We start from the raw sequence: 23,274 nt of genomic DNA on the forward strand, positions 1-23,274 counted from the left end.
ACATACATCCGTGCAATTATGCACGAATGTATGTTATTTGCGAGAGGGGGTGGCGCTGCAGCGCCCTCTATAGACGGCCGCCGGAACTGCGGTTAAAATGTAAAAATGACATTTTAGCCGAATAAAAGTTCTTAAAGGGCCCGTTTTTTTTTTGTGACTGCGGGAGGGGGGGCGGCGCCCGTGCGTCCTTATGTGCAACGGCTACCCGGGCTAATGAGAGGGTATCAGCCGTTGGAGAAGTCCTTTTCCCTGGCAAAGTGCGATATGCAAGTAAAACCGGTATCATTCCATCCCCAAGATCCAGAGAGAGAGAGAGAGAGAGAGAGAGAGAGAGAGAGAGAGAGAGAGAGAGAGAGAGAGAGAGAGACCCCCTTCAAGAACGAGACGAGGCTGCGTTTCAAGGGTCAAACAAGACTGTTTAAGGGGACATTTCACCTAGCTTATATGTGCTTACAACTGTTACAGGAACAATGACAATCTCCGCCCCCCCCTTCACACAGATACTTTGAAATAATGACATCTCCTTGAATCAATCAGTCTCTAGACGTTCCGGCACCGAGATCCACTTAACATGACCTGGCCAGGCACATTCCTTTCTCAATAGAATTCAATTAACCTTTAGAACAATACACACTCACAGATGATCACGTTAGCATACACCTGGCAGGAGGCTGTTAACTGGTAATACACGACAAAGCGTCAATTAGCATTTAGCAGTGAAAGAGCTCCTTCTACAATTAACCCTTGGAGCTCAGAATATAATGTGGTAAATCCAATTGTAACAAGTCATGCAGTTCTTTGTAGGCAGAATAGTCCATAGGTCCGTTACACTATGGACGGGCCGCCACCATCTACAAGGTTCCAACCTGTACCTATAAATGATCAAATGACCTTATTTTATGGGCAGTGATAATATATTAAATGTAATGTCTTCCAGGTTGGGAAGCCAATGCTGTACTTCATTCAATGCATTTTAGTGAAGGTCTTTCTGGTTCCTTCAAATCCCAAAACCATAACCTTAAAAGAGAGGCTTCCATATAGAAAAGACCAAGCTGCCTTTACTGAATTGTTTTCACAAATGTAAGGTCTAAAGCCTTCATGTTCATACTTGTTTCTGTACCTAGCGAGTTGCTTTTCACAAGAAGGTAGCCAGAAGTCAGAAATCCCAGGCATGCGTAATTGTTCCAGGCAAGTGATCCAGTAGGGAGAGTGATGGTCCTGGAAACTGCACCTTTCAAGACCAACTATGGGCCTACTCCCAATTTCGGAGAGATAATAAACCACTCCCTCTCACGGATGGCTCTGGCCATGTACAATTGCTCTCATGTTTTTTTATCTTTTGTAATAAAATGTATCTATTTCATAAAATTGTACCAGTGAGTCTCAATCTCCCTATCTCAACACCTTGAAAGTCCGGAGGCTTGCCACGTCTCCTTCCCCCCTCCAATATTTTGAAATGAGCACTTATTGGGTTTAATCACTGTAAACTTCTCTGGCATAGAGCAACCATTGCGTTGGGTTACATCACCAAAACTGAGCAGAATTGTCCAAGAGCGGAATTGTATTTCGTGAGCTATGTGGAGTGACGGAACAAACATCATTCACCTCTACTGCAAAGCTCTGGTCTTCATTCCGTAGAGTGCTGTATGTAAGGAGAAGACTCTGGAACGTCTTCCACACCAAGTTCCTCTGATCCGAATCAGGAGGCCGTAACCTGCATTGGAGAAACAAGAACAAATTTATTTTCCGGATGATTGGGGCGTCAGAATCTGATGCGACAGCATGATGCCAAAAAAATGGCACCAATGCCAAGAGAGCTATATTTCACAAAAAAATACAATAAAATTATTAACAGACAAATACAACATAACTCACTGAATTCCAGCTAAATCTAAAAGATAAAACTGAGTTAATAAATAAAAATGAAGATGAGAGAAAAAAAAAAATCTACAGGATGGGCTCCGTGATCAGAGAGACAGAGGGAGAGAAACAAAGTTAGAGAGATAAACTCAAGAGCAGAGCTAACATTAGAGACAGAGATAGAGAGAGAGTGAGTGACTATTGTGTCTTTCTAAGCAAATACAAGCTGGCAGCTGGGAGAGGGGGAGAGACCAACTTTCAGCTGCTGGAGGAAGAGTTCTGCAATTGTCGTCCATCACTAATCCCCCTCTCTGTGTGGGCCCCCATGTGTGCTCGGGCCCCCTACAAGCGGATCGGTGGTCCCCCTATTAGCAGCCCTGTGTGCTAGAACCAATCCCCCCCCCCTGCAATGCAGCCAGGGGGAGAAAGAGTAGGAGAAGCTGCAAGGGGAGGCAGAAGAGGATTGGTGTCTGCAATAAGACAGTACAGCCGGACCTCCTGCTCAGCAGGTGCCCGCCCCCCCCCCCCTTTTGAACTGATGGGTTATGGGCCCAGTACAGAAGGACTGGCTGTACTGCCTTATCAGCGGTCCTGCTGTCCAGTACCCCAATAAGAAAGATGTTCAAAAGGAGCTGTGACCCTACACTTTCCCCTCCTCATTATTAATCTTTCCCTATTGCTAGTACTATCCCTACCAGACGGGGTATCTAGCCCTACTTTATCACTCCGCCTCACCCAAGATGGCTGCTGGATTTAAATGAGGCATCCAGCATCCAAAAATCGGGTGCTTTCCCAGTGACCCAGGAAACCATAGAGGAACCGAGTTCCCCTTGATGTCTTCAACTGAGGGAGAGCGCCACCTACAGTGGATAAAGTAGACTGCACCTGCCTGCAGATGTTTCAGGTTCTCCCTCATCCTCTGAACCCCTGGGAACCCTGTACCCCTTAACTACTTACGGACCTCTGCGCGACTATACAGTACAGACCAAAAGTTTGGACACACCTTCTCATTCAAAGAGTTTTCTTTATTTTCATGACTATGAAAATTGTAGATTCACACTGAAGGCATCACAACTATGAAGTAACACATGTGGAATTATACATAACAAAAAAGTGTGAAACAACTGAAAATATATTTCATATTCTAGGTTCTTCAAAGTAGCCACCTTTTGCTTTGATTACTGCTTGGCACACTCTTGGCATTCTCTTGATGAGCTTCAAGAGGTAGTCACCTGGCGCAGCACCCCATCACTCTCCTTCTTGGTCAAATAGCCCTTACACAGCCTGGAGATGTGTTTGGGGTCATTGTCCTGTTGAAAATAAATGATGGTCCAACTAAACGCAAACCGGATGGAATAGCATGCCGCTGCAAGATGCTGTGGTAGCCATGCTGGTTCAGTATGCCTTCAATTTTGATTAAATCCCCAACAGTGTCACCAGCAAAGCACCCCCACACCATCACACCTCCTCCTCCTCCATGCTTCACGGTGGGAACCAGGCATGTAGAGCCCATCCGTTCACCTTTTCTGCGTCGCACAAAGACACGGGGGTTGGAACCAAAGATCTCAAGTTTGGACTCATCAGACCAAAGCACAGATTTCCACTGGTCTAATGTCCATCCCTTGTGTTCTTTATCCCAAACAAGTCTCTTCTGCTTGTTGCCTTTCTTTAGCAGTGGTTTCCTAGCAGATATTCTACCATGAAGGCCTGATTCACACCGTCTCCTCTTACCAGTTCTAGAGATGTGTCTGCTGCAAAAGGTGGAAGAACCTAGAATATGAAATATATTTTCAGTTGTTTCACAATTTTTTGTTATGTATAATTCCACATGTGTTCATTCATAGTTTTCATGCCTTCAGTGTGAATCTACAATTTTCATAGTCATGAAAATAAAGAAAACTCTTTGAATGAGAAGGTGTGTCCAAACTTTTGGTCTGTACTGTATATGTCGGCACTTTGAAGAGGGATATCTCCATTAAGGCAGCAGCTAGCTACCATAACCCAGGTATCCATCTCCTCAGCCGGCGGTCCGGTTTACGATAATGGTGATTTCTGCTGTGGATTTGCCGCAAGATCACCATTATCGGCGGTGGGAGAGGGCCCCTCTCCCCGGTGCCCTCTGCCGCTTACCGGAGCTGTCAGTAGCGGTGGAGGTGATCGGGTCCTTTCTGTGGCTGGGTATGGAGACGAGGGAAGGGAAGATGGCCCCCACCAGTAGCATACCATAGCAGGGCGGAAGCAACATCAAAACATCTCCACCCATAGCTCTTAAAGGGCCATTTTTATTTTTATTTTCAAATGACACTTTTTTTTATTTTTTATAATTTTTTTTATTGCATTTTTGTGTAAATATGAGATGTGAGGTCTTTTTGACTCCAGATCCAATATTTAAAAGATGATAGATAGAGTTGAGCGGACACCTGGATGTTCGGGAACCCGAACTCCGAACCCTATTGTAGTCAATGGGACACGGACTTTTAGAAAAAAAAATGCGCGGAGGTCCCCGCAAATTCAATAACCAGACCCTTTCGGTCGCGACCCATTCTATTCACCAGAACCGTTCTAATAGGAGCGACGCAAGTCGCTCCGACTTAGAAAAAGGTTCCTGTACGACTTCGGGGGCGACTTGCATTGACTTCTATACAGAAGTCATTTTGCAAGTCGTCTCTGAAGTCGTCTTCAGGACGCCTTGCCGAATCGCTCCCGAAGCCGTTGCCGCCCCAGTGTGAACCGGCTCTAAAGGAATAGAGAAACTGTAAATAGTGTGGTTAAGTATGTGACAACAAAATCACACTAAAGACATTAATCTCATAACCAATCATGAATAGAATTGCATCGGAAAGGACCAATGATTTAAAAACGTTAAGCACACTCCCCCCTATGCAGGTAAACGCGTAACAAAAATACAATAAGATAACTGGAGAGCGCAAAATATCAAAACTTCTAAAGTGCATTAGTGAAAATACATTTTTCAGTTATTATCAAGCATGAGGTGTATAGACACAAGTCCCATTGATAATAGGAAAGTCTCAAAAACACTATGATAATATAATCCAAAGTGCAATAGTGTAGGTGAAAAATAAAAGGGCATCCGTCCTAGTATCCCATGGGTGAAGATATCTGATAGAAGGGTAGTGATCCCGCCACCATAGGATAGGGGTCGGTACTCTTGCCGTAAAGTGTGGACCCACACAGACTGGTAGATGGGCAGCCACTGTGCCATCAATTATCACCACTGTGCCATGCCATCAAATGCAGTCACTATGCCACCAATTCGCACCACTGTGCCATGCCAAACGCAGTTACTGTGCCATCAAACACAGCCACTGTGCCCATTAATTGTCGCCACTGTGCATGTCACTGTGCCCTTTAACTGTTGCCACTGTGCCCATTGTCGCCGCTGTGCCCTGTAAAATGCACTTACCTTACTCCTTCCACGTCCCTCGATGTCTTCTCCCGCCTTGGTGACACTTCAGCCAATCAGGATACCGATAACCAGAATGGGGGAACCTGATTGGCTGAGACAGCCGTCAGTCTTATCCAAGGAACGCACCCCCCGCACGTTCCGAGGATAAGACATCCGGGAGCCGAGGGCTGTACTCGGAAAGCCTATCAGAGCCGCTGGCTCTGATAGGCACTTCCACACAGCCAACCAGCTGTTGTTATTCAGGTGGCCGGCGCTCAAGTTCCGGCCATCTCTGAATAGACCAGCGGCAGCTGGCAACAATAACATACATTCATGCAATGCATGAATCTATGTTATTAGACTCAGTGGCTGGCGAGAGCCAGAGGGGGCGGCGCTCCAGCACCCTCTATGGACGAACCGCCACTGGTGTGGATGCAAACACATAATCTACATCCCATATTACTGTGACCTTGAAGAGATGTGAAAGTACCTCTGATAATTTAGGCCCTTGTTGAAAATGTAATAATAAAAAAAAAAATGGGCATAAACCATCTGTGTCCTGATATATCACTACTGCCTAGTCCTACATTTGTAACAATCATCTTATATCCACATCTGCTATAGCCCAGAGTAGACATGTGAAATTTGTTTAACAAATTTTGACAAATTAGTTAATTCCGAAATTTCTGAATTTTTTAATTTCCAAATTCCGAAATGTGAAAATTCGAGATTTCAAAAATTCAGAATTTGAAACTTTTCGAATTTCCAAAAAAAGCTAAAATATGAATGAACGAAAATAAATGAATTTTTCGGCAGTGCACATGTCTAGCCCAAATTAGAATAATCCAGTAGGAAAATCAGTATATAGCTGCCATATCAGTCCAATAAATGATTACAATTTTAGGAGATTCTGCTTTTCTTCCTCAACACAGAAAAACGTTACATGTACAGTAATCCACGCTAAATATATTTGATACATAATAGCGGCGATCAGTAGGATGGAATTCGATCTGGTCATACGTACTCCTTCCTGATGAGCTGCCCATCCAATGTCACCAGACCAAAGTGCACCTCCGTCAGTCTCTTCAGCACATAAAGCTTACGCCGTAAATCGTCCTCCGTCTCCGATCCGTCACCATTAACAGCAATGAAGAGACATTCTCCGAACTGCAGAGAGAGAATATGAAATACTGAAAGAGTAAAAATACCTCCAATGAACTCCACACCCCAAATGGATGGGATGGCCCTGAACAATATCCAAGCCGGGCATAGACTTCCCCCGAGGGAACATCTCATACACAGATGTGGCGTTTTCACTATTTTCTGAAACATTTGTTCATTGTACTTTTTTTCTCTTCTTCAGGAGAGCAAGTATGTATGTATGTATGTACGTACGTACGTACGTACGTACGTACGTACGTACGTGAGATAGAGACCTTTTGATTGTAAGCTCCTAGGGGCAGGGACTGGTGTGAATGTATTGTATGTAAAAGCGCAGAATAAATTGTAAGCACTATATAAGTACCTGTAAAAGATCGTCATGGTGAGGTCCAGGTCGTCGTCATGGTGAGGTCCAGGTCGTCGTCATGGTGAGGTCCAGGTCGTCGTCATGGTGAGGTCCAGGTCGTCGTCATGGTGAGGTCCAGGTCGTCGTCATGGTGAGGTCCAGGTCGTCGTCATGGTGAGGTCCAGGTCGTCGTCATGGTGAGGTCCAGGTCGTCGTCATGGTGAGGTCCAGGTCGTCGTCATGGTGAGGTCCAGGTCGTCGTCATGGTGAGGTCCAGGTCGTCGTCATGGTGAGGTCCAGGTCGTCGTCATGGTGAGGTCCAGGTCGTAGTCGTCGTTTTCTTTGTCATGGTGAGGCCCAGGTCATAGTCGTCATCGTCGTCATCATTGGGGAGGTCCAGGTCGTCATCATTGGGGAGGTCCAGGTCGTCATCATTGGGGAGGTCCAGGTCGTCATCATTGGGGAGGTCCAGGTCGTCATCATTGGGGAGGTCCAGGTCGTCATCATTGGGGAGGTCCAGGTCGTCATCATTGGGGAGGTCCAGGTCGTCATCATTGGGGAGGTCCAGGTCGTCATCATTGGGGAGGTCCAGGTCGTCATCATGGGGAGGTCCAGGTCGTCATCATTGGGGAGGTCCAGGTCGTCATCATGGGGAGGTCCAGGTCGTCATCATTGGGGAGGTCCAGGTCGTCATCATGGGGAGGTCCAGGTCGTCATCATTGGGTCGTCTTTGTCATGGTGAGCTCCAGGTCGTCATCGTCTTAATGAGGTCCAGGTCGTCATCGGCATGGTGAGGTTGTGGTCATTGTCGTCATTGTGGAGGTCCAGGTCGTTATCAATAATAATTTTTCGTTTTATAAATGTCCCAAAAGTGCATAAAAATAAGTTTTATCAAATCCCATAAAACACCTTCTGAGATTTAACTTCACAGTTTTTACTGTATTTTAAGAATAAAACAAATGTGAATAATTTAGAGTTCACATAAATCAGAGGAAATGACATGCACCACACAGTGGTTTTCCCCAGCAGAGGGCAGGAGAGAACTAGAACAGGACAAAGCCAGGAGAGGCCCCGACCCAAACACAGCGCCTGAGGCATGTGCCTCTCCTGCCTCCTCCTCGGCCCGGCCCTGGAAGGGACATTTAGATGTCGGACTTCCCGGACTCCAGAGATTTTTATAAATCTGAAATAACTTGCCATGTGAAGAACACAGAGATGATCATTCTCAGTGGTGAAGCAGGTATAGGTGTCACCGATCTTCTCCAACAGCGTCACACAAGAGATGATCAGAGGGGCAAACAGAGTATTGATGCTGTCACCAAACGTTGGAGACTGAGGAGAGAAAAGATTTACAGAATATCCTGACATTATTATAAAAGTATAAGAAATATACAATACCAATACTTATGAACTCCAGGCAGTTTTGTTTAATTATAATCAGCCAATTTTATTATTCAGGGACCCCATCCAGACAGCCTAGCAAGGTCTCTGACCTCCAGTGCAGTTAAAAACTCTAGAGCCTGCTGAGTCAGCACCCCCCCCCCCCCAACCTGCCGACTGGACAATGAAGAAGCAACAACGCAATGATGAGGTCATCACTCTGCTCTTTCTTCCTGTCAGCAAGCTCTCAGTGTTACATTGATAGTGCTGGACAAAGCAGCAGAGCCTACAGCACTGACCCATCCCCCCCACCCCAACTAAGTCTACCGTGCAGGAGATTACAGGAAACAAATATAAAATAAAAATTCTAATTATTTAACCACTTGCTTTCTGGAAGATTTACCCCTCTTCATGACCAGGCCATTTTTTTTGCCATACACCCCTGCATTATTTTAACCGACAATTGCGACACTGTACCCAAATAAAAATGACGTCCTTTTTTTCCCCACAAATAGAGCTTTCTTTTGGTGGGATTTGATCACCTCTGCGGTTTTTATTTTTTGTGCTATAAACAAAACAAAAAAAATATTATATTTGTATATATAAAAGAAAAAAAATTCCCCCAACTCTCTGCTATGAAACATATTCAATTATAAAAAATAAAATAAAAAAATAATATATACACATACACACACATATATATATATATATATATATATATATTTTTTTTATATAGATTTCAAAATTATCTGCTTTTTTTTATTGAATATATATTGAATATGTTTCATAGCAGAGGGAAAAAAATAAAATAATGGGGATATTTATTATAGCAAAAAGTACAAACTATAGCTTTTTTTTCTCAAAATTGTCGCTCTATTTTTGTTTATAGCGCAAAAAAAAAAAAAACGCAGAGGTGATCAAATACCACCAAAAGAAAGCTCTATTTGTGGGAAAAACGAGGATGTCAATTTTGTTTGGGAGCCACGTCGCACGACCGCGCAATTGTTAGTTAAGGCGACGCAGTGCCGAATCGTAAAAAGTGGCCTCGGTCTTTGGCCAGCCAAGTGGTCCGGGGCTGAAGTGGTTAAGGAAGAGAACAGATGGGCATTACATATGTCAACCATTAGCCTTTCCATTGCTCTGGTCTCATTGACTGGTTCAGAAATGATCTTGATGTTAGGATATTAGGATTCTTACCTGTAAGTAATCATCAGACTGAGAATATCTGTTGTGAAGTTTCTTTTCAAATTCTTCATCAGCCCAACAGAAAAGAACTTCTGCCCCCTCCGAGACGATCAGTACACATTTCATCTGCCAAAGAAAAATAAATGTAATTTATATACTGAAATAGAATGAAGTATCAGTATAGGAGGCATCAGAATCATTCCAATATACAGTGGAACCTCAGATGACGGGCATAATCCGTTCCAGGAGAATGCTTGTAATCCAAAGCACTCGCATATCAAAGCGAGTTTCTCCATAGAAGTCACTGGAAACCAAGATAATTCGTTCCACATTGACTTCTATGGCATGCAATACCGCATGTGGCCAGAGAGAGGGGGGGGGGGCGCCGGAGAGACTCGGAAATACTCAGATTGTTCGGCTGCACTTGGAAACACTTGGGAACGGAGTATTACCGAGTATTTCCGAACGGCTCCGAGTGTCACCAGCGCCCCCGCACCTCTGGCCAAATGCGGTACTGCACACCACAGAGGCTTGAATCCTGCTCATTTTGCGAGACATCGCTCGCAAACCGAGTCAGGATTTTTATAAAATAATTGCAAAAAGCTTGTTAACCGCGTTACCTGCAATCCGAGGTTCCACTTTGTATATTTTTTTTCAATTAACTAATCATCCAAAACTATCCTATAAGCAAAATAATCACGCAGAACATTGTTGATTTGTGAAAAAGATATCATCCATATTTTAAAAATACACTATATGGCCAAAACTTTGGGTACACCCAACCATCACATCTACCCTATATGATCCAAAAGTATGTGAACCCCTATGAATGAGTTTAGGTGTCCCAAGTGATACTCTATCATACAAAGACATTGTAGACAATGATGCTCTTCCAACCTTGTGGTAACAGTTTGGTGAAGCCCCTTTTCTGTTCCAGCTAGACTGTACCCCTGTGTACAAAACCAGCTCCATAAATATGTGGATGACCAGTTTGGTGTAAAGGAACTCCAGTGTCCTGCACAGAGCCCTGACCCCAACCCCACTCAACATCTTTGGGATGGATTGGAGCACCGATGGTGAGCCAGGTCCTTTCATTTAGCATCAGTACCTGACCTCACATTGGGCACAAATTTCACAGACTCCTCCAAAATCTTCTTCCCAGAAGAGTGGAGCCAGCTCCATAAAAGGACATTATGTGACCAGTTTGGTGTGGAGGAACTCCAGTGGCCTGCACAAGAGCCCTGACCTCAACCCTACTATAGCCCCGATTCTTACAAATGGGCACAAATTCCCATAGACATACTCTACAGCCTTGCGGAAAGTCTTCCTAGAAGAGTGGAGGAACTCCAGGGTCCTGACCTCAACCCTACTATAGCACAGAGCCCTGACCTCAACCCTACTATAGCAAGGAGCCCCGACCTCAACCCTACTATAGCCTCAATTCTTATAAATGGGCACAAATTCCCATAGACATACTCTACAGCCTTTGCGGAAAGTCTTCCTAGAAGAGTGGAGGAACTCAACAGCCCTGACCTCAACCCTACTGAATGCCTTTGGGATCAATTGGAATGCCGATGGTGGGACTTGGCTTCATATAAAGCACACATCATAAAAGGACCTTCAAACTGATACACTCTATGGCCCAACCCATGTGGACACTTTCATTGAATTAAGGGTCTCCAGTTAAGGATCCTGTTAATACTCCACCAGGCAAAGACATTGTAGACAATGATGCTCTTCCAACCTTGTGGTAACAGTTTGGTGAAGCCCCTTTTCTGTTCCAGCATGACCGTACCCCTCTGTGTACAAAACAGATTCATAAAGACATGAATGACCAGTTTGGTGTGAAGGAACGCCAGTGTCCTGCACAGAGCCCTGACCTCAACCCTACTGAACATCTTTGGGATGGATTGGATCACAGATGGTGAAGCTAGATCATCCAGCATTAAGTACCTGACCTCACATTGGGCACAAATTTCACAGACTGCTCCAAAATCTTGTAGGGAGCCTTCCCAGAAGAGTGGAGCCAGCTCCATAAAAGGACATTATGTGACCAGTTTGGTGTGGAGGAACTCCAGTGCCCTGATCTCAACCCTACTATAGCCCGATTCTTAAAAATGGGCACAAATTTCCATAGACACACTACAGTCTTGCGGAAAGTCTTCCTAGAAGAGTGGAGGAACTCCAGGGTCCTGACCTCAACCCTACTATAGTACAGAGCCCCGACCTCATCCTTACTATAGCCCCCATTTTTATAAATGGGCACAAATTCCCATAGACATACTGTCTTGTGGAAAGTCTTCCTAGAAGAGTGGAGGAACTCGATAGCCCTGACCTCAACCCTACTGAATGCCTTTGGGATGAATTGGAATGCCGATCAGTCTTGTCCCTGCAGGCTCATGACTAAAAGACTCCACCGTTAATGGCAATTCTTTTTATAAAGCACACATTTTAAAGGCCCTTCAATCTGTTACACTATATGGCCCAACATATGTGGACACTTCTTCAGATCATTGAGTTCTGGGGTCTTCAGTGAAGGATCCTGGTAATACTCATCATACAAAGACATTGTAGACAATTTTGGTCTTCCAACCTTGTGGTAACAGTTTGGTGAAGCCCCTTTTCTGTTCCAGCATGACCGTACCCCTCTGTGTACAAAACCAGCTCCATAAAGACATGGATGACCAGTTTGGTGGGAAGGATCTCCAGTGTCCTGCACAGATCCCTGACCCCAGCCCTACTCAACATCTTTGGGATGGATGGGAGCACCGATGTCTATGCTTTAGTTGGTGAATGAATGGGAAGCTCTGTACAGAGCTCTTCCTGTCCATTCATTCTGTGCAGTGGAGGCTACAGAGATGAAGATTAAGGGCCGAGTCCTCAGCCTTCTTTCTCTGTCTCAAAGGTGGAACATCAGAGGTCTGTTTAGACCCCCGATAGTTCACCAAACCCAGTGGCGACTGGTGCTCCAAATTTTTGGGGGCGGCGCTCCTGCACCCTTTATGGACACCACCACTGACCAAACCCCTCAATGTACTCCTAAATAAAATGTAAAAAAAATAATAATATAAAATAAAAATACTGAAATCAGTAGCGGAACTACCAGGGTCGAAAAGGTCGCACTTACAAATGGGCCCTGGCATTCCGCCACTGGGCTCTGAGGTAAGGGCTCCCAGCTGGGGGCCAAGGGGACCCTTCATGGTTTCTTGCGTTGAAGGTTCTAGTTACGTCACTGCCTCCCCCCACATAGAAGAAGCACATCACCTACTTTAATTGCTGGAAATTTCCTCGTTCTTTTCTTGGCGAGATTAACAGCATGTCGCTCTCAGATCCATGGAGCTCAATCTTCACAGAACATGGTCCTCCATGTAACCTAAGACAGATAAACAGAATACTTGGCCCAGGAATGGATAAAAGATTGGACAAATCAGAATCCAGCCAATCCGGTGACATGCGCTCCACTAAACCGCTCTACGTTCTCGGCTTGGATTACCCTGGCTGGGCAGCCAAGGGACAGATTTTTCTGTATAGGAACAGATCCTTCATCTTTAGTAGACCCGTCCTCCTCAATGCCAGAACATTCTTTACATTCCGATCAACCAGCTCCACAGATTTACACCAAGACGTGCTCGTTCCTCATATACACACACCCCAACATTTTGAGATGGAAATGAGGGACACCTACTAGCAAATGTATGTAGGCAGAGGACACGCCCCCTACCAGACCCTCTTAACCATTTACTGACCGCCGCACAAACTTATACGTCAACAGAATGGCATGGCTGGGCAAATGGGCGTGTGTGTATATATGTATATACTAGAGCTGCACGATTCTGGTCAAAATGAGAATCACGATTCTTTTGCTTAGACTAAAGATCACGAATCTCAAAAACTGAATGCCAGAAACCCCTCCCCCCCCAAAAAAAAACCTGTGATTTATCTGAAAATATGAATATATAAAAAACAGGCCAGTGATATGTCTATAATGTTAAAGACCATATAACTCCTATGAAAAAAGCAGAATCAAACTTTGATTCTGATTTTTTCATAGGAGTTATATGGTCTTTAACATTATAGACATATCGCTGGTCTCTTTTTTATACATCAGAAGCAGTACCGCCAGCAACCATTGGGTGGCGCATGGATACACACAGTTGTACAGAACTGTGAGAAAGATTAATACATCAGAAGCAGCACCACCGGCAACCACTGGGTGGCGCATGGATACACACCACTACAGTTGTACAGATCTGCAAGAGAAGCCCAGGCATCCATCCAGCGGCGCAGGCTGCCGACGTCAGTTCCGATATCGGCGCCATTTGCGTTCCACGCTGGTTACGCGGAACCGGCCGTGAAACAGAAGAATCGCGAGTCATCCCGCTGGGAGATAGCGGGCGGGGAGAATCGAGATCGCTATTCTCTCCGCGATTAATCGTGCAGCTCTAGCGTGTGTGTACATATGTATATACACACACACACACGTTCCCCCACCCCACCCCACCCCCTTCAATTTGCCGCCGTGTGGTCGGGCGATCGGGTCACAGAGCTGAAGGATGGGGAGAGGTCAGTGTAAACACAACATTTCCCCGTTTTTCCTAGTGACATGATCGTCTGCACAGCTTCCACGTTCTTCACTGTGGCGCCGTCATTGATCGTGTGTTCCCTGATATAGGGGAAAAACGATCAATGACGTCAAACGTCCAGCCACGCCCCCCTACAGTTAGAAACACAGATGAGGTCACACTTAACCCCTTCAGCGCCCCCTAGTGGTTAACTCCCAAACTGCCATTGTCATTTTCACAGTAAACAATGCATTTTTAATGCATTTTTTGCTGTGAAAATGACAATGGTCCCAAAAATGTGTCAAAATTGTCCGATGTGTCCGCCATAATGTCGCAGTCACGAAAAAAAACGCTGATCGCCGCCATTAGTAGTAAAAAAAAAATTGGTAAAAAAGGAATAAGACTATCCCCTAATTTGAAAATGCTATAAATTTTGCGCAAACCAATCCATAAACGATTATTGCAATTTTTTTTACCAAAAATATGTAGAAGAATACGTATCGGCCTAAACTGAGGGAAAAAATAAGTATTTTTAAATATTTTTGGGGGATATTTATTATAGCAAAAAGTAAAAAATATAGAATTTTTTTCAAAATTGTCGCTCTATTTTTGTTTATAGCGCAAAAAATAAAAACCGCAGAGGTGATCAAATACCACCAAAAGAAATCTCTATTTGTGGGAAAAAAAGGACGCCAATTTTGTTTGGGAGCCACGTCGCACGACCGCGCAATTGTCTGTTAAAGCGACGCAGTGCCGAATCGCAAAAACAGGCCAGGTCCTTTACCTGCATAAAGGTCTGGGTCTTAAGCGGTTAATGTAGGTACAAAATTTAGTAACTTATTGCTACACTTAGAGGCGCCCCTCTTCTCTTTTATACCCTGTAAAAAAAAAACGCTTTGATATACAAGTGCTTTGGATTACAAGCATGTTTCCGGAACGAATTACGCTCGGAAACCGAGGTTTTACTGTATATGGATCGGACCAAAATGAGGGACAAATGGGGAGGACAGAGGGACACACGGAGGAGGACAGAGGGACACACGGAGGAGGACAGAGGGACACATGAGGAGGACAGAGGGACACACGGAGGAGGACAGAGGGACACACGGAGGAGGACAGAGGGACACACGGAGGAGGACAGAGGGACAAATGAGGAGGACAGAGGGACACATGAGGAGGACGGGGGGACACATGAGGAGGACGGGGGGACACATGAGGAGGACGGGGGGACACATGAGGAGGACGGGGGGACATCAGGGACAGTTGGGAGCTCTGCACACAGAATAACAGAAATATTTACTAAATCAGGAGGACAAAGAAGTCCTTCTGCCAAGTTCCAGGCTCAGAGCTGTGAAAGATCATGAAAAGGAACGTCTGTTTTCCCTTCTGAGAAGGGAAGGATTAGAACCCCGGTCAGGTTTTTATTGCGGTCCGTGTTCCCCCCGGAAGATTTACATTCTGTCCTGGAGACAGAAGGTGGGGGAAACAAACATTGCTGGTTGTCACCAGAACAAAAACGGTGAAGGTAAATCTTCCAATGGGGACACACGTCTCAGAGGAAACTTCCTTCACTTCCTGTTGCATCTCCAAGACAGGAAGTATGAGCGAGTTTGGGGAGGAGGAACTTGACTGGCCTGCACAGAGTCCTGAACACCTTTGGGATGAATTAGAGTGGAGACTGTGCCAGGCCTTCTCATCCAACATCAGTGCCTGACCTCACAAATGCTCTTCTGGAAGAACGGTCAAACATTCCCATAGACACACTCCTAAACCTTGTGGACGGCCTTCCCAGAAGAGTTGAAGCTGTTATAGCTGCAAAGGGCGGAGCCAACTCAATATTGAACCCTGCGGAATAAGACTGGGATGCCAATAAAGTTCATGTGTGTGTAAAGCCAGGTGTCCCAATACTTTTGGTAATATAGGGCATAACCGCTCATGTATATATACATCCTTTTTTTAAAGATGGATATCTCGGTAACGGCAGCAGCTGCTGCCACAACCAAGATATCTATCTTTACTGTGAGCGGTCCTGTAAACGATAACGGTGGTCTCCGCGGCGGATTCGCCACGAGACCACCATTATCGGCGGCGGGAGAGGGCCCCCCCCTCCCGCCGCTCTCCCGCGCCTTCCAGAGCGGCGGAGGCGATCGGGTCCTTTCCTCTCCTCAGCTGGGATACGAGTGAGGGCAAGATGGCCCCCACCCGTCCCCGTAGCATAGCAGGGCGGAAGTGATGTCAAAACGTCACTTCCACCCATGCTTCTTAAAGCAATATTTTCTAAATGTCATTTTTTTTTTGCATTTTAGTCTAAATATGAGATCTGAAGTCTTTTTGACCCCAGATCTCATATTTAAGAGGACCTGTCATGCTTTTTTCTATTACGAGGGATGTTTACATTCCTTGTAATAGGAATAAAAGTGACCCATTTTTTATTTTATTTTCAGTGTAAAAAATAATAAAATAAATAAAAATAAATAAGAAAACAAAAAAATGTTTTTTTAAAGAGCCCCGTCCCGACGAGCTTGCACGCAGAAGCGAACGCATACGTGAGCAGCGCCCGCATATGAAAACGGTGTTCAAACCACACAAGTGAGGTATCGCCGCGATCGGTAGAGCGAGAGCAATAATTCTAGCCCTAGACCTCTTCTGTAACTCAAAAGATGCAACCTATAGAATTTTTTTAAACGTCGCCTATGGAGATTTTTAAGGGTAAAAGTTTGGCGCCATTCCACGAGCGGGCGCAATTTTGAAGCGTGACATGTTGGGTATCAATTTACTCGGCGTAACATTATCTTTCATAATATATAAAAAAAATTGGGCTAACTTTACTGTTGTTTTATTTTTTAATTAAAAAAAGTGAATTTTTTCCAAAAATAGTGCGCTTGTAAGACCGCTGCACAAATACGGTGTGAAAAAGTATTGCAATGAGCGACATTTTATTCTCTAGGGTGTTATAATGTTTGGGGGTTTTAAAGTGGGAGGTTCACCCATTTATTTATTTTTTTCTATTTTCCCCTTAGATTCCTGCTCGTTGTGTCTAGGGGAATCGGCTATTTGTTTAAAAACATGATCCGTACTTACCGTTTTCGAGATGCATCTTCTCCGTCGCTTCCGGGTATGGGTCTTCGGGAGCGGGCGTTCCTTCTTGATTGACAGTCTTCCGAGAGGCTTCCGACGGTCGCATCCATCGCGTCACTAGTAGCCGAAAGAAGCCGAACGTCGGTGCGGCTCTATACTGCGCCTGCGCACCGACGTTCGGCTTCTTTCGGAAAATCGTGACGCGATGGATGTGACCGTCGGAAGCCTCTCGGAAGACTGTCAATCAAAATAGGAACGCCCATTCCCGCAGCCCATACCCGGAAGCGGCGGAGAAGATGCATCTCGTAAACGGTAAGTACGGATCATATTTTAAAACAAATAGCCGATTCCCCTAGACAAAACGAGCAGGAATCTAAGGGGAAAAATGTGCTCTCTATGGGTGAACCCCCGCTTTAAGTAATTTTCTAGCAAAAAAAAAAAAAGTTTTTAGTCTTGTAAACGCCGAATCTGAGAAACAGTCAAGGTCCTTAAGTGGATAAAATACAATGCACACGTCCCCGTATATTACCATCCATTCATAGATATTATACAATGCAGAGCCCGGACACGTCCCCCGTATATTACCATCCATTCATAGATATTATACAATGCAGAGCCCGGACACGTCCCCCGTATATCACCATCCATTCATAGATATTATACAATGCAGAGCCCGGACACATCCCCCGTATATCACCATCCATTCATAGATATTATACAATGCAGAGCCCGGACACGTCCCCCGTATATTACCATCCATTCATAGATATTATACAATGCAGAGCCCGGACACGTCCCCCGTATATTACCATCCATTCATAGATATTATACAATGCAGAGCCCGGACACGTCCCCCGTATATTACCATCCATTCATAGATATTATACAATGCAGAGCCCGGACACATCCCCCGTATATTACCATCCATTCATAGATATTATACAATGCAGAGCCCGGACACGTCCCCCGTATATTACCATCCATTCATAGATATTATACAATGCAGAGCCCGGACACGTCCCCCGTATATTACCATCCATTCATAGATATTATACAATGCAGAGCCCGGACACGTCCCCCGTATATTACCATCCATTCATAGATATTATACAATGCAGAGCCTGGACACGTCCCCCGTATATTACCATCCATTCATAGATATTATACAATGCAGAGCCCGGACACGTCCCCCGTATATTACCATCCATTCATAGATATTATACAATGCAGAGCCCGGACACATCCCCGTATATCACCATCCATTCATAGATATTATACAATGCAGAGCCCGGACACATCCCCCGTATATCACCATCCATTCATAGATATTATACAATGCAGAGCCCGGACACGTCCCCCGTATATTACCATCCATTCATAGATACTATACAATGCAGAGCCCGGACACGTCCCCCGTATATTACCATCCATTCATAGATATTATACAATGCAGAGCCCGGACACGTCCCCCGTATATTACCATCCATTCATAGATACTATACAATGCAGAGCCCGGACACGTCCCCCGTATATTACCATCCATTCATAGATATTATACAATGCAGAGCCCGGACACATCCCCCGTATATCACCATCCATTCATAGATATTATACAATGCAGAGCCCGGACACGTCCCCCGTATATTACCATCCATTCATAGATACTATACAATGCAGAGCCCGGACACGTCCCCCGTATATTACCATCCATTCATAGATATTATACAATGCAGAGCCCGGACACGTCCCCCGTATATTACCATCCATTCATAGATATTATACAATGCAGAGCCAGGACACGTCCCTGTATATTACCATCCATTCATAGATATTATACAATGCAGAGCCCGGACACGTCCCCCGTATATTACCATCCATTCATAGATATTATACAATGCAGAGCCCGGACACGTCCCCGTATATTACCATCCATTCATAGATATTATACAATGCAGAGCCAGGACACGTCCCTGTATATTACCATCCATTCATAGATATTATACAATGCAGAGCCCGGACACGTCCCCCGTATATTACCATCCATTCATAGATATTATACAATGCAGAGCCCGGACACGTCCCCCGTATATCACCATCCATTCATAGATATTATACAATGCAGAGCCCGGACACGTCCCCCGTATATTACCATCCATTCATAGATATTATACAATGCAGAGCCCGGACACGTCCCCGTATATTACCATCCATTCATAGATATTATACAATGCAGAGCCAGGACACGTCCCCCGTATATCACCATCCATTCATAGATATTATACAATGCAGAGCCCGGACACGTCCCCCGTATATTACCATCCATTCATAGATATTATACAATGCAGAGCCCGGGGCCAGTAAGAAGATAAAAGATTTGTTTGTATTTTGTTGATAAACATTCAGAGGGAAACAAACAATAAAACACAATGGTAACAATGTATCATCACACAGTCTATATATATATATACATTGTATCTGTCAGGAGGAGAGGAGATAGGAAGCGCTCTGGCACTATATATATAATAATAATAATAATAGGAGTCTCACCTCCAGCCGCTCTCTGATCACTGATCACTGACACTCTCCTAACTGCTCCACTTCCTCAACTGACATGTGACTGTGATGTCACCCATGTGACCAGGGGGAGGGGGAGGGGAACACTCACATGGACAAGGCTGGAGGAATTCCTGCATGATTGGGATCATTCCTGAGCATTTCACAGATCTGGGGGGCAGAGAGATCAGAGAGATCAGAAATACACAGAATAGTATATACTGTACACTGCCAGTGCAGCTCCTCCAGAGATCAGTAAATGAAGGGAAGTGTCACTTTGCAAAGAATAGCCAATCACATGCAAGGAAAATAAAAAACAGCATTTCTGCTTGCCCATGATTGGATGATAGAAACCAGCAGAACTTCCCCTCATTTCCTAAGATCTATTCTTCTTTTCTGGAGCAACTGCACTCGAAGTGCACAATATATATATATACCTGCCTTCAGTAATCAAACTCCCCCTGTGCAATTGCTGACTTGCCCCGGCGTTACGAATGCTCCTGATTCAGGAACATCGTAACGCCGACTGCAGCCTAAAATCTGCGCAGCATAAGGCTCTTATGCCACGCATATCTTAGGCTGCATTCTTGCGATGGCCGTTAGGTGGCGTTCCCGTTGTGCTCAGCGTATAGTATGCAAATTGCATACTAACGCCGATTCACAACGTTACGCAAGCCTTGCATACGCAGTTTACGTCGTTTCCGTACGGCGGTTTTCGCGTAATGTTCGTTTGCGTAAGTGATTCGTGAATGGCGCTGGACGCCATTCACGTTCACTTTGAAGCAAATGACGTCCTTGCGACGTCATTTGCCGCAATGCACGTCGTGAAAGTTTCCCGACGGAGCATGCGCTCTACGCTCGGCGCGGGAGCGCGCCTAATTTAAATGATTCCCGCCCCTTACGGGATCATTTACATTAGGCGCCCTTACGCAGGGCAAGTTTACACAGCGCACACGCAATTTACGGAGCTACTGCTCCGTGAATCGCGGGCAGCGCAGTAAATTTGCGGGGGCGCAGGGCAAAAACGTTGCCCTGCGCCTCCGCAAGAAAGGGGCAAATCTACCTGAATCCGGGCCAATGTCATCCTCTCATGTGAGATTTCCATTGAATATTTAGATCTCTCCTTCCAGTTCTCTGTGTGATTTCTTCTCATTGATCAGAGAGTCTCACTTCTTCTTTCATAAAAACTCCGGGCCATATCCAGAGAGAATTAGATGGGCGCAGCGTATCAGTGATACGCTACGCCGCCGTACCTTACCTGGCGGATCTTCGAATCCTCGAAAAATTTGCGTCTTAAGTTACGGCGGCGTAGTGTATTTCTGGCGGCGGATTTCAAATCGGCGGGTAGGGGGCGTGATTCATTTAAATGAAGCGCTTCCCCGCGCCGATTGAACTGCGCATGCTCCGTTTTGAAATCTCCAGCCGTGCTTTGCGCGAAATGACGTTGCAACAACGTAATTTTTTGAACTTTGACGTGAGTTACGTCCATGCCTATTCACGGACGACTTACGCAAAAAAATAAAAAAATTCTAATTTCGACGCGGGAACGACGGCCATGCTTAACATGGCAAGTCTATCTATATACGCCGCAAAATACCAGCTTTAACTATACGCCGGAAAAAGCCAACTAGAGACGACGTTAGAAAATGCGTCGGTCGCGCGTACGTTCGTGGATTGTCGTAAATCGCAAATTTGCATACCCGACGCGGAAAACGACGCAAACTCCACCCAGCGGGCGCCAAAGTATTGCACCTACGATCCGTACGAAGCCGTACGCCTGTCGGATCGAACGCAGAAGCCGTCGTATCTTGGTTTGAGGATTCAAACTAAAGATACGACGCGGGTAATTTGAAAGTACGCCGGAGTATCAGTAGATACGCCGGCATACTCGCTCTGTGGATCTGCCCCTCAGATACAAATCCTGAGAAGCAACTTCAATAACAGATATTCTCCAGCAGGTGGAGCCAAAGGACCGACTGTGAACTGTCACTTCTCCTCCACACTTCACATCCACATCAGGAAACAAAGTCACTTTTATATTATATTTTAAATCGGGTTTTGTAGTTTTATCCTTTGTTTTACTATTTCTTCTCTCCGATTAACTACTTAACCACATCAGCCCCGGACCATTTGGCTGGCCAAAGACCAGGCCACTTTTTACGTTTCGGCACGGCGTCGCTTTAACTGACAATTGCGCGGTCGTGCGACGTGGCTCCCAAACAAATTTGACGTCCTTTTCCCCCCACAAATAGAGCTTTCTTTTGGTGGTATTTGATCACCTCTGTGGTTTTTATTTTTTGCGCTTTACACAAAAATAGAGCGACAATTTTGAAAAAAACACAGGGCCAGATTCTCAAACGAGATACGACGGCGTATCTCCAGATACGCCGTCGTATCTCCAGATACGCCGTCGTATCTCTGAGTTGCGCGGTCGTATCTATGCGCCTGATTCTTAGAATCAGTTACGCATAGATTTCCCGTAGATCCAACTGGCGTAACTGTTTTACACCGTCGGATCGTAACTGCATATTTACGCTGGCCGCTAGGTGGCGCTTCCGTCGAATTCCACGTCGAGTATGCAAATTAGCTAGATACGCAAATTCACGAACGTACGCCCGGCCGACGCAGTACATTTACGCCGTTTACGTTAGGATTTTCCCGGCGTATACTTACCCCTGCTATATGGTGGCGTAAGTGCGGCGTACCAATGTTAAGTATGGTCGTCGTTCCCGCGTCGAAATTTGAAAAAGTTACGTCGTTTGCGTAAGTCGTCCGTGAATGGGGCTGGACGTCATTTACGTTCACGTCGAAACCAATGACGTCCTTGCGGCGTACTTTGGAGCAATGCACACTGGGAAATTCCACGGACAGGGCATGCGCCGTTCAGCAAAAACGTCAATCACGTCGGGTCACAGTCGTTTTAAATAAAACACGCCCCCCTGATCCAAATTTGAATTAGGCGGCGCTTACGCCGGCCGATTTACGCTACGCCGCCGCAACTTACGGAGAAAGTGCTTTGAGAATACAGCACTTGCCCGTCTAAGTTGCGGAGGCGTAACGTAAATCAGATACGTTACGCCGCCGCAAAGATACGCGATCGGACGTGAATCTGGCACACAATTTTTAACTTTTTGCTATAATAAAAATCCCCCAAAAAATATATAAAAAATTATTTTTTCTATCACTTTAGGCCGATACGTATTCTTCTACTTATTGTCGGTAAAAAAAAATTCAATAAGCGTTTGTTGATTGGTTTACGCAAAAGTTATAGTGTCTACAAAATAGGGGGGTAGTTGTATGGCTATTTTATTAATATATATTTGTTTTACTAGTAATGGCGGCGATCTGCGATTTTTATCGTGACTGCGACATTATGGCGGACACATCGGACACTTTTGACGCTATTTTGGGACCATTCACATTTATACAGCAATCAGTGCTATAAAAATGTACTGATTACTGTGTAAATGACACTGCCAGGGAAGGGGTTAACCACTAGGGGGCGATGAAGGGGTTAAGTATGTCCTAGGGAGTGATTCTAACTGTCGGGGGGATGGGCTACAAGTGACACGACAGTAATCACAGCCAGAGGCGGCTCTAGGCTTTGTGAGGCCTTCGGCAAAACATGACATGGGGCCCAACTCACGCCCATGATGGGTAAAATAATTCAAGGACAAGCCTCTACCCCACAACCCTGGCCGGTGGTTGTAGGAGTCTGTGGCCAGGGGGATTATCGGAATCTG

General features: G+C 45.2%; 1 protein-coding gene across 2 annotated transcripts in view; it reads right to left on the bottom strand.

Moving 5' to 3' along the window:
* Positions 1-19,740, bottom strand: part of HPS1 (HPS1 biogenesis of lysosomal organelles complex 3 subunit 1) — a 59,925-nt gene extending 40,185 nt beyond the window's left edge. The window contains exons 1-6 of one of the 2 annotated variants that reach the window (XM_040361285.1): positions 19,644-19,740; positions 12,607-12,711; positions 9,351-9,464; positions 7,971-8,105; positions 6,291-6,433; positions 1,606-1,714 (exon numbers count right to left, since the gene is read on the bottom strand). In XM_040361285.1, the coding sequence (XP_040217219.1) occupies positions 1,606-1,714; positions 6,291-6,433; positions 7,971-8,105; positions 9,351-9,464 (501 nt within the window). In that variant the 5' untranslated portion in view covers positions 12,607-12,711; positions 19,644-19,740. Of the gene's footprint in view, positions 1-1,605; positions 1,715-6,290; positions 6,434-7,970; positions 8,106-9,350; positions 9,465-12,606; positions 12,712-19,525; positions 19,609-19,643 lie in introns of those variants that run through there. The other variant, XM_040361284.1, reaches the window with a different exon arrangement.
* Between the last annotated feature and the right edge of the window lie 3,534 nt (positions 19,741-23,274).

The sequence above is a fragment of the Rana temporaria genome, chromosome 8, assembly GCF_905171775.1.
Source record: "Rana temporaria chromosome 8, aRanTem1.1, whole genome shotgun sequence".
NCBI classification, from domain to species: domain Eukaryota; kingdom Metazoa; phylum Chordata; class Amphibia; order Anura; family Ranidae; genus Rana; species Rana temporaria.